Source organism: Seriola aureovittata, chromosome 2 (genome assembly GCF_021018895.1).
Source record: "Seriola aureovittata isolate HTS-2021-v1 ecotype China chromosome 2, ASM2101889v1, whole genome shotgun sequence".
NCBI lineage: Eukaryota > Metazoa > Chordata > Actinopteri > Carangiformes > Carangidae > Seriola > Seriola aureovittata.
In genome coordinates, this window is record NC_079365.1 from 26,157,764 (window position 1) to 26,169,969 (window position 12,206).

The following is a 12,206-nucleotide window of genomic DNA, read 5'->3' on the forward strand; positions in this document are numbered from 1 at the left end:
AGTTCTCAACTGTGAGTCACTGTCACTTAAGAAACTGGATGGTCAAACATACAATGGTCTGTGACTCATTTGACTAAGAAGTTTGGAAATGTTTTACAGTATGAAATGTTTTTGTTATAAATTTAATTTCACTTGATTTGTTTGACTATAATAAATTAACAAATGTCACTCTAATTCCCTTAGACTATTGAGAAAAGAGGTACACTCTAATATTCTTACAGATTTGAGACCACTCTGTATTTGAGGAATCTGAAGCAGCTTACCAACAAATATAATAGTTAAAAAAAACTTTTCTAGATAAAGTTTTAACAGTTTTACCTCAGCAAGCTGGGAAGAAAAATATATTCTATGAAAATGAGGCTGCAGTTCTTATCTGATTCCACATCAGGACAAAAAGGTGATTTTTAAAATGTATATTTGTAAGTTTGTTATTCTTGACAAAAAAAAAAGGTCAAATTCGGATTATAATACGTGTGGGTTCGGTCAGAGATGTTATTGCAGGTTTTTTGGGTTTCTTTACAGAGCTCCAGTTTAACGATGTAAAGTTGCACCAACTTGAATGTCACAATTGTGTAACTAATACATTTAAACAAAGATCTGACAATTAAAATGATCTTTTTTAGTATCTCAAAGAAAATATTTTTATTTACTTTTCATGTATGTCTTCCTGACAGGAATGCGCTTCAGTGCCGTTCAGTGAGTTAAACACTACTCTGACTGCTTACATAACATTCTTTGATGAGAAAAACATTATGCATTAATCAGTTTCATCATGAGGTGGTGGACTACCAAGAGACAGATTCCTGCAAAATATGCTGCCTCATTGCACACGTGTCAAAAAGCATGCGGATGCCACACTGTCATGTTGTCCTGTGTTGTGTTATGTTTACGTTTTTAGAATACATTAGCTGATAAATAATTATGAGAAACTTTTTCAGCTTTCAAAACCCGACCTGTGCCTCAGAAAGCCATCATCTGTCCGGATTTAAGATTAGTTCAGGCCTGAAGAGAAATCCACACAGCAGCTCATTATTTATAAATCAGAATGTTTTAATATGTATAAAAACAACGAGAAAGACAACACACACACACACACACGCACACACACTATCAGGAGACAGGCGTTCTATACATGACCAATCCTACAGAAACAGAGGACATGTGATATCTACTGTGACGACTCAGCTGCTTCACGCTCTCTTTGTCGGCTCCTGTGTGTGATCCCGCCTGAGGGGGTTCCCTGTGACGCTGTGCTCTGGTTGGGAGAGGAAACAGTCTGTACACCAAACAAGCTGCGCACTCACAGTCTGTACATGACATCAGGATTTGTGTCCCTTTGTTTGAGCCCATTGGTGCTCCTCCACAAGTGTACATAGCAGTGATCAGTCCATCCCTCCAATGTCATGCTGTTTGTACGACTGTGAGACCAGGCTCCCTGCAGAAAAACACAAATACTGTCAGACTGACACATCGTGACCAGCAAGACACTGCTGACACATTATCCTCCTTAGATTAAACTATTGTGAATTCTCAAATAAATAGCAGAAATCGAGTGATGGTCAAGTCTCAAATAATAGTCAATACGGAGTAAAACACTGGAAGAAGAGTGAAATTAACTCTACTGTTTCACATGATAAATTCAGTATAACACACATTTCCACAGCACAACAACAGAGTCGTGTCATATTCACCGTTCTCAAACTATCACAATAGAAAGAATAGCAAAGTAGAGGTGGCTGAAATGAATGGAGTGAAGTGAGACCATCAGATTGGTGAGTTATGATGCGTCTCTGTTGCTGAACTGATTGCATTAGTGCAGCAGAAATGTACATACTACTGAATTTATCAAGACACCAGAGAAACATGGAGGATGCGTTGACTTTGCATTAACAAACTAAAATCTGATCAAATATACGCAGAAAACAAGGGAAAAGATCAGGACGTGGTTAACCTAGCTTAGCATTAAGACTGGGCACAGGGGGAAACACAAATAAACATGTATCTTGTTTGTTTAATGTGTACACAAACAGAAATGCAAGAAACACCAGTTTGACAAACAGCAGTCAGGGCGACGCCTGTGTGCAGTTTCCTGAAGTCTTGTTATCACACTGAGGTTGCCAGGTTTGGCATCATCCTGCCTGTACAGAGACCGAACCCAAAACTCATCGACTGTAGACTGTCCAACAGCCCACACTGCAGCCGATGACACTGCACAGAAGCACTGGCTGAATGGATACACTGTTGTTTGAAGAAAGATGTTCATAAATTCCCCCTAAAATAAACTTTCTTTTAAGTGCATTTAAAAAACCAATGTTATCCATCTAAGCATCCCTCCTCCAGTGCAGTTATTCATTTGAATAATAATGGTCCTGTTCACTGTAAGCTGTACATCTTGGATTTTGGGGAAAATCTTTATTTATACTGCACACCTGCAGTGTCTTGGTAGGATGAGTTCAGACATGAATACAGACTGAAACACGTACACTGGCACCCCACATCACTCCGACACACAGAAACAGAAACGACAGAACCTGAGCGGCGCTGCTGCAGACAAACGTTTATGTCACATGACAAGCCCAGGGAGCGAGGTGGGAGTGGGAGCAGGAGGGTCAAAGGCCAAGCAGGAAGTAGATGTAGACTAGCCAGCTAGCCTGCAGGGAAACAAGCTGTACCATCCCACCGTTAGCCACGTCAACACCCATTTGCCAACCACAGTCCAACTTCACCAATGTTTAAATGACAGCAAATTAGTCAGAATGAGGCTGAGGTTAGCAGAAGTTATACAATCATAAAGCCACAGTCTGGAAGAAATAAAGCTATGTAGGTATAAGAGTAGTCCCTGTGAATTCTGCTACAGTAAAACTACATGTGACTAGAAACAACTTGTCTCTAATCAGACAGTTGTTCCACTCAGATGTGAACAACTGATCATAGAATTATTCTTTTCTGGTGTTTTCTAATGTCAGATCTTTGTTATTTTATGTGGTAATATTTTAGTAGAATGACTTGCACTTAAAGGATCAGTGTGTGTTATTACGTTTTAAATTAACAATGAAAAGACCAAACACCAATTAATTAGTCCGTCTCAGCCTCAGAACTCTGTATGTTCCGATCAGCCTCAAGCCCATGATTTCCTACTGAAGATCATTAATATTTGATTTCATTTTTAACAAGGTTCAGTAATTTCCTGAAACGTCTGGTCATTGTGTCGCTGCAATCAAATGTTACTCAAACAGGCAGAAAAACTTCATTTGTTGGGGTGTGCCATACCATATTGTTCATGTTGACATATTTATGTCATGACTATGTACAGCAACAACAGTATGACTGTGAGCAAACGTAAAGTCGCTGCTGGCTTTGCTGTGGAAGAATCAGTGGTAATCAGATCAGCAAGTCACAGTATTGAGTGTAGTATTTAATCATATATCTGTTGTTATCACAAACATATTTTGCAATGTATCGATAGTATTTTAAAGCATTGTCATTGTTTATAAGATGAGCTCCAGTTACAGTCTGGAATAATAATCTACTTATAATTTTTGGGTGATAACTGGTCAAACTGTGATATACGGGTTGTTTTGAGTTCTGACCTCCAGACTGTGGCTTTACAACAAGTGGGGGTCTATCAGTGAGCTGTGTGGTTGGGAGGGGTGGGGTGGGGGGGTTGGTGTTGGGTGGAAGCAGTACAGGGAGGGGTTGGGGGTGCTTTGGACACAGGCTGGGTTGGTGGGGTGTCAGTCAGACTAGCAGGGCAGCAGGACTAGCAGAGCTCCCAGACTCAGCAGCAGCAGGGGCGGTGGCGTGCTTACCTGGGGCCAGGCCCCCCTCTGCCCTGCCCTTCATCCCTCCTCCTCCTCCTCCTCCGCCTCCAACTCCAACTCCAACTCCTGGGCCAGAGCTGCCCAAGGCTTCCACGGGGAAGGAGGGCCGTTCGCCCCTGTAGGGCTTCGGCCTGAAGGGGAAGTCTTTGTCTTTACCTTTGGAACCTTTGGGCCGACCTGCTGCCTTCTTCTTGGACTTGCCATCCCCCTTCACACCAAGTAGGGGGTGTACCTCTGAGGAGAGAGAGGACAGACCAGGGATCAGCTTTGTCACAATAACAGAAAATCTTTAACAAATATTCATATGTTAATAGACATATGACAATGATGAATCACTGGTATTCAATTGCCTGAAATTGTCTCACGTTTAAATCACATTTTCATTACATGATAACATTTGTTAATTAAGACTAAACACAAAGTACAGCTAAGGATGATGGAGTGTCACTAGTTTTGCTCATACTTAATAATTAATAATAATTTTAACCAGATGAGGGGGCCTGGACGTATATTTATGGCATTGGCAGTTTTACTGAAAACAGATGTTTGTGTTGATCCCGAGGGGAACATCAGTGTCTGTACTAACAAAGTCTGTGTCAATCCATTAAGTAAATGTTGAGATATTTTGCTGTGTGAAAATTTTGACCTCACAGTGACGCTACAGGAAAATTCAGAGGATCACCAATATCATTAGGATTCATCATCTGTGACATTTTAGTCTGAATCAAAGTGGTGGACCAACAGACCGACCTGCTTACCGGGCTGCTTGTGTGACTGAATGACAAACTAGAACAGATTCGAATTACTAAGTGCATGAAGTGAGAGCAGCTGAGTGTTGAGTGTGACATGATTCAGTTGTTTAACTGATGAAATTGGTGCTGTGGAAATGTACATTGTAATGACAACAGGTTACCACGGAGCAAGTGTTGCATTCACATCAACAGCAAATTTAAAAAAAAAAAAAAAAAAACCCAGCTCAGACAACAGGGGGCTTCTTGTACAAATAGGATCAAATAGGGGAAATAAAAATGGAAATAAAGGTCCTGTCCAGTATGTAGTATGTAAAAACCAGAACCCTGACATTGCTTCTGATGGGCGTATTTATTGTTGCGCTCTTCTCTCTCACCGTCACTGGGCACCCCCTGCAGTTCTATGGTGGTGGTGCGGGCTTTCTTTTTGGCTGGGCCTCCGTCAGATGAAGGCTGTCGCTGCTTCTTGTCACCGCCAGCCAATGCGTCCTCTGGGGCAGAAGTCTGAACCGAGGCATCCGGTGGGGGGCCGAAGGGGTTTTCCTCTGGATCCTCAACTTCAGGGGCAATAGGCAGGTACAGCAAGGCCTTATAGTCCTCAAGCTCCTCATCACTACGGGACACAAACACCGACAATAGACAGGGTAAAATAAATGCTGATAAAAATAGACACAGTATTAAACAAATGTATTAAAAGTATTAACAGAATCAACCACTTTAACATGATACAGTCAGCTGCTCCAGAGTTTAACAGAGAAAAACAGTTGAGATGGAAGAGTTTTAAAGTTAAAAAGGCATGGTTCACTCTCTCAGATCTAACTATTACAATAAATCTGAGCTAACGGTGAGAAGTATGACTGAACTAGTTTTGATGCAGCTGTTCCTCAAATTCTTGTTAACCGCGAGATAAGAAACCCAAGGAATGTTGAGCTGTTTTGACAACAGGAGTAAAGTATTATCTCAGTTTTGTCAACATTCAGCTGCAAAATGTTTTGGACTGTCCACCATGAAGATATTGGTGAAGTCAATTCATAGTTGCTGAGATCATTAGGAACAAAAGAAAGGTTCAACTGAGTGCCTGAGTTTTTTTAAGAGCAAACTCTTTAAGATGTAATCAAAAATTCTGAACACTGATGTAGTGCAGTGATGTAGCCTGTCGTCTTGTTCTTTCTCACCTGCTGCAAAAAGCAACTATGGGGTCGACAGTAGTGACATCCACCTCTTCATCCTCTGCAGCGTCTGCGCCTGCAACATGACCACATGTTAACGTCTGAGAGATCCAGAGAGAACCAGTGAAACCAGCAAGACCAGTGCATTTGATTGATAACAGAGCAGGTGGTGGACAACATACAGTCGGCAGGCTCACGTTTATCTCAGAGGATTAATTCAAACGTATGTGATACTGAGGTTGTGTCAAGAAAGAAGAACCAACGGGTCACTGCTGTCCGAATAAAAATAATAATTCAGGAGGGAGTATACAAGAAATATTGTTTATTATTGTTGTTTCACAGTCAAACTGTTGATTTAAACTGCCACTGCAAAAATAATCTTAATAAGGAGAAAGCTTTTACTACTATTCTACTACTATTTGTTTGGCTGAGATGTTCCTGGAGCTCTTCAACCACCGTCCACACTTTGTATTAATTATTTCCAGCTGCAGGTAGCTCCTAAATTTTTTGTCCACTGCATTGTGGGTCAACAATGTCAGTTTATAGCACACTGGAGCTAATAAATGTAGTCACATTAATTTGTCTCTTTATTTGATATGGAACAGGGAAACACCTAAAGTATTGTTGGAGTGTAAACAATAAATTAAAGGAAGACAGAGCGGGAAAGATCTGTGCTACACAGCGGTGTAGCTGTGTCTAGGTGGGAGAGGAAATAACTGTCACACAAACAAATTAACAAAGGGACTCCTTACATTGTAAATCTTTGGCAAAGGGCTTAGGGGCCATGCTATACAATAAAAACGTTACTTGGAATTTTATACCGTCATCTTTCAGTGATTTGATTGATTTCTCTTCTTACACGTTGTCTCAACCCCAGTCTCCGCTTGTTGTAAAAACACTGTGTTCAGCAAAGGATTTCTACACTATAACCCCAAAGCTCCACCCTGTTCAAACACTACTTCACAACCAAAGTCAAAACTGCATGAATGAGAACAACCACAGACCCCATGTGAGCAGTCAATGTGTAGTGTGTATGTGTGTGCTACCTGTCTGCTCAGGTTCACTCTTGTCTTCATCCTCGATGTCGAACTCAGACTCTCGCTCCTCGTACTCCACATTCTCATCCAGTTCTTTGAAGTCTGGAGCAAACGCACTCCAGTTTTCCTGAGGACAAACAAATATTCACAGACCAGTTACATCATAATACCATGTTAGATCAACTCAGCTGGTATCTGTGTTTTTGACAACGCACATGAAGCCAAATTTTTGATTCTTAGTATCAGAAACATGAACGAATTAAGACTGTTAACACATCAGTGACACTGTTTATTCATGTACATCTAAGTCTTTAATATTACTGTCTACTTACCACTTGGTTCTGAGCCCAGATGGACACCACTCCACTGGAGATAGAGGCGATAATTGGACGGACAGGATGCCACTGAACAGAGGTCAAAGGTTAGATTGGTAAATCATCCGCTTCTAAACAATAAATTGTCTCAATATAACTGAAAATACATCGACATAAGTGTTGTGCCAATGGATAAATCGCTGCTTCGTTCTACTGAGCCAGAATATCACTTCCGGCATCCTTACAGCAACATCCAGCAGCAGCTCTCCTCTGGTTCCATGCAGGATCTTCACCAGGTTGCCGATGCTCTTCTCCCAGATGTAGAGGGCGTGCTGTCTGGCTGAACCGGCCACGATGTACTCGCCATCCCCAGAGAAACAGCAGCGCTTCCACGGAGTCCTGACCAGCAAACAAGGGAGGAGAACATGAACAAACAGAGATCAGAAGAAGAAACAGATGCAGCGCTACAACCAGTGACACTTTGCCATCAAGTGTTATCCCCAGAGGACTGGTACTACCACCATCAACACAGTTAGAGTAGTCTTCTATTTATTTGTTAATTCTTCTTCCTTTTCTCCCTTGTCTATAATCGCTCACTCATTATATGTATATACAAGTTTTATTTTTTTACCAAGAGTGTTATTGAGGGGATGAATGTTTGCTGTTTACTCGAAATTAACAAAAAGCCAATAAACAAAGTATAGGAAAAAAAGTGTTCAGCCAAACGCTGCAATATTTACAAGAGGTTGTAAATTTCTTTCTCGTCAAGTTTTATGCAAACACTTGTCAGAATGGAACAATGCTTGCCAATTCTATCACTGCAAGTTCGAACTTAAAAATATTACAATTTAGCATTACCTTTAGCAGCCAAATTCAAACAAACAGCATGTTTTGTATCCTCAACAACACATATCCTCAGGCTTAATGGGGCACCATCCTGTTTGTGGTATACCTGTTGACCAGGTCCTGCAGTTTCTGCATGGGTTCCGGTTCACCGTCTCGGCCACAGGTGAGTATCTCCCTGCCGTCATACACTCTGATGATCCTGTCTGCTGTGTTTATAAGGAAGCAACTGCACAAAAAACAGGACAGGTGGACACAGGTCAGGTAAAGTTAGAGAGAGAGGAAAAGAAAGCACAAGAAGAACTCTGCCTTCCTAGCTGGGCCTTTTGAAGAGGGGTTTTTGTGTTCTGTGATCCTGTGTATATACTGTAAAATGGATCTGTTCGACAACCAACATGGAGTCAGTTAGACTGTGTCACAGAAGAAAAACAAGATCAAATGAACCAGAACTCAATGTTTAGGTTGTATTGTCATTGTGCTCGTTCATCAATACAAGTATAAAAACAGAATGACCTCCTGTTGCCTCTCACCTGCCCTTGCGTGCAAATTCGATGGATTTGATGGCAGTGGTGTTGCTGGTGCCAGTGGTCACTCTGAAGGACGCAACCAGCTCCTGGGTGTTTGTGTTCAACACAAGGATCTGTAAGAACAGATAGAGGGAGACAAGACAGTGACAGAAAACAGTAAAAACACTGTATGTGATTCATAAAACACAAACAGCTTTGAGTGTAAAATGTGAGTAGAGAAAAATGAATAAATTCAGGTAAAAAGGTTAGGTAAAAATTGGAGCAGTCTTTGTGGATGGGTGTATGCACTGATAAATGACAGTGTCATTTTGGATTGGGGATACCTGGGGCGGCAACAGAGTCAGAAATGTTCTAATTCTGCACATAGAAAACTTGAAACTATGAGCTTTTCCTCAATCAAATTCCTTTTTTAAATAATTTTTTGGGCACTTTATGCCTTTATTCAGGTCCAAGTGGGAACTCGGGGGCATTTTAGCCCATGTGTTATGCCCCTTAACCATTCAACTATCAGGTGGCCTGTACTTGTGCTGTCTTAAAATGCAGTGATGTGAATGAATGGTGCACTGGGAATACAGTTTGACTGATAGATAGACTGACCTTTCCTTTGGCATTGCCAGTGTAGATGTACTCGCCCCGTCGGTCAAAGGCTGCTACCACATTCAGGTCTGAGTCATCGTCCACAGGCAGGACAACATGTTTAGAGTCCGAGAGAGTCAACAGGACTGGGGCTGACTTCATGGGACACACCAACACCTTGTCCCTAAAACACAAACATAATTTGTTAGTATAAAACAGCAAATTACATGAGTTTATCACTGATCAGGACGGATTAAATTGGCAAAAACTCTTCATGGGAGACCAAAAGATAAACCTCCGATGACCTCACATACAGACAGATGCTGTCCAGTCACTCACATGTCTCTTGGGTGGTACTGCAGTTTCAGGATGGGTGAGGGGAAACGGAATCTCTGGTCACAGTCTCCAGTCAGGACATCCCACTGTGAGACAATGTTGTCTGTGGAGGCACTAACCAGCTTGTGGCCATCTCGACTCCAGCTTCACACGGACAAACACACAAACAAAATTATATTGCATTCTATAACTCACCATTCAAAGTAATTTATGATCTCTGTCATGTCTAACCCTCTCTTTCATTTTAAATGTCATATCATTTTAAATGGCAAATTAAATCAGTTTTTGATTCTCATTTCAACTACTTTACTTGGCTTTATTACAACACAGTATAAGTGATTACGACGAGCAGGAGTGTACTGAACAGTGGTTTTAACAGCTGAGATTCAACAAAGGAACTGAGTTGGGTGTGAGTGTATTGGCACATAAAATGGGACGTTCACATGGCAGTGATGACACTACACATTGTACAATGTGTCTCACCATAAAGAGCAGACTGGGTGGATGTGTGCACTGATGATTTTGGCGATGCCCCGTGTGAGAAAGTCCCAGATGACGATGCGGCCATCATTGCAGCCCACAGCCAGCAGGGTGCCCCAGCGGTTGAAGGTGCAGGTGAGGGCCATACTGATACAGTCCAGAGTGCCATCTGCCTCCTAACGAGATACACAACCACAATGAAATAACAGGCACAGTTTGTGTACACCACTGAAGCAGTTTAGCACATGATTGTGGCCAAAAATAAAAACCCAAAATCCATCTGTATATGTGTTTGGATGATTTTCAGTGCACAAATATAAAAGCTCAGGCGGCTTACCTCTGGGTAGTTCTGCCCGAACGACTCTAGGAGAGGAAAAAACCAAGAGACAGTGATAAGAAACACTTTCACACAACTGAGTAGTAATCATAAATGAAGACTGCACTAAAGTGATAGCTGTCTCAGAGACACAACACAACCTTCCACTTCTTTCACTCTGGGGTAGAGCAGAGTATTTGAGCCATGGATTACATTATGCATACTTTATCCCTTAGAACCTCAGTTCAGATTGAGAACTTCACAAGGAAAACATACATCAGGGAAAAAATGAATTAAGCTCCTGCATCCAAACCGTTACAAACCAGGTGTACCTGAAACCTGGACTACGTTAGCATGGATACTCTTCTTACTATCTTTTAAGGTTTGTAATGCCTTTATCCATTTGGTTAAAAACAGAACAACTGCAACTGTAGTGTTTTTCTTCCATTCTGCATAGTAATAACTTCGTTAATGTACAACTTTTTCTTAAATAGTAACACTTCCCCCTGTCATATGGACCGGCTACGCATTGTTTTTATTTAATATCCCACTGGTGCTGCTAACGTTAAGAGAAGAAAGAAAGACGAAATTACGTATAAAACGTATGACAACGCCCCACTATAGAACATTTAATTCAAGTACATTGAGAGACAATGTACCGAGGCTAACGTTAGCTAACTGACACACTGCCTCCGTTTAATAACAAACGTTAACAGATAAGTATTAATCAGGCTCAAACAATATGTTAGGGCCCCAATTAAAGTAAACATTTTAACAAAAAGTTAACTGTGCGATTCTAATATTTAATATGATTTTATTGTAACTTGTATCACTTGCTGTTAACATGCTAGGCTAACTTACAATGCTAACCATAACAAGCACAGAGCGAACAGGAACGATACAGAAAACAAAGAAAGGTTTTTTGTTGGTTACCGAGCAGTTCTAGATTCATTGCTGGACGACGGAAGATCCAAAGTTCCCTAACAAGTTTACTTTAATTATTATTTTCACTCGTATTTACTTCGGCAGCTACAGCCGGGAGACTGGCGCCGAGCTTCCACTGAGGACCCCAAACAATGCGACGTAGAAGGTGCCTGAACCAAATTCGCAGCACCTTATTTGTTTTAAGGAGGCTTTAGTTAAGGAATTAATTTTTCTGAATTTGTTGTATTAGTAATAAAAAAAAACTAAATCATTATTAATGCAAACTATGTATTTATTTGTTAATATTATTATATTAATATTCAATAATCGGTCCGTGCATGAAGTATAACTCTTCTGCAGTTGTTCACGCTCTATAATGAAAAATGCCACTTTGTCTAATTTCTCACATTAAAATTAGTGTTTTATATCTTAAACCTTATGTCCAATTTAAAATCTGGATGAGATCTGTTAGAAGGTACACTACACAGCTACTGTAGATTATGGGGTTAGTGAGGTAACGCTAACGCTTTTCTCACAGTGGCTCAATGTAATTTCAGCTATATAACTTCAGTAGCCTGACTGATGAAAACAAACCTTTGGCTTTTTTAGAATATTACATTTGCAAGTTTATACTTCGAGAGAATGTTTTTCTACCGTGAATGAAAGTTGCTGCCAACATCACCACGCAGCCCCTGACCCTTGACTCATATCTCTACATTATCTTTAACTTTAGAGTTTCACATGACTGTACTCAGACCTGCATGTAAATCCATATGTGTGCAGCACGTCTCAGTGAGTTTCCCTCTAAATTTACATGAAATACCAGAAACTCTCACAGAGACAGAAAACACAGGCCCCACATTAAAATAACTGGTTGTAGCTGATGATGATGCAGGATCCGGGGATAGATCCGGAGCTGGAGCTTCAGCAACCGCCCACAAGCAACTTCCTGTTTTCACAATAAAGGCCTAAAATAAATTTGATTGCGCTGTGTCACCAAAGATAATGAAAACACTACGTGAGTGGCTTTTTTTGCTATGGATTCCAACATCAGACATTAAATAGATAAATCATGCTTTCATGTATTTATTTCCTGATTAAAAAACAGATGTTA

At 40.8% G+C, this 12,206-nt stretch overlaps 1 protein-coding gene across 2 annotated transcripts; it reads right to left on the bottom strand.

Moving 5' to 3' along the window:
* Positions 1-1,026: 1,026 nt before the first annotated feature.
* rbbp5 (retinoblastoma binding protein 5) lies at positions 1,027-11,237 on the bottom strand. Of its 2 annotated transcripts, none has more exons than XM_056405411.1 (14): positions 11,102-11,237; positions 10,190-10,215; positions 9,856-10,028; positions 9,376-9,516; positions 9,058-9,220; positions 8,464-8,573; positions 8,043-8,162; positions 7,336-7,489; positions 7,109-7,180; positions 6,786-6,903; positions 5,746-5,815; positions 4,948-5,183; positions 3,978-4,055; positions 1,027-1,435 (listed from the first exon to the last, which is right to left on the bottom strand). In XM_056405411.1, exons 1-14 carry the CDS (start codon positions 11,118-11,120, stop codon positions 1,383-1,385), a joined length of 1,533 nt encoding a protein of 510 aa, XP_056261386.1. In that variant the 5' UTR covers positions 11,121-11,237; the 3' UTR covers positions 1,027-1,382. The 2 variants fall into 2 exon arrangements, with proteins under 2 accessions (XP_056261386.1, XP_056261375.1); XM_056405400.1 differs by having other exon boundaries at positions 3,810-4,055.
* Between the last annotated feature and the right edge of the window lie 969 nt (positions 11,238-12,206).

Bases quoted from the DNA above. Each gene is read 5' to 3' on its own strand.
- rbbp5 (XM_056405400.1), bottom strand. The intron at 5,816-6,785 runs GTAGCACACACA...GTCATGTTGCAG, and splicing joins GAGTGAACCTGAGCAGACAG to GCGCAGACGCTGCAGAGGAT. The intron at 5,184-5,745 runs GTGAGAAAGAAC...TGTGTCCCGTAG, and splicing joins ATAGTTGCTTTTTGCAGCAG to TGATGAGGAGCTTGAGGACT.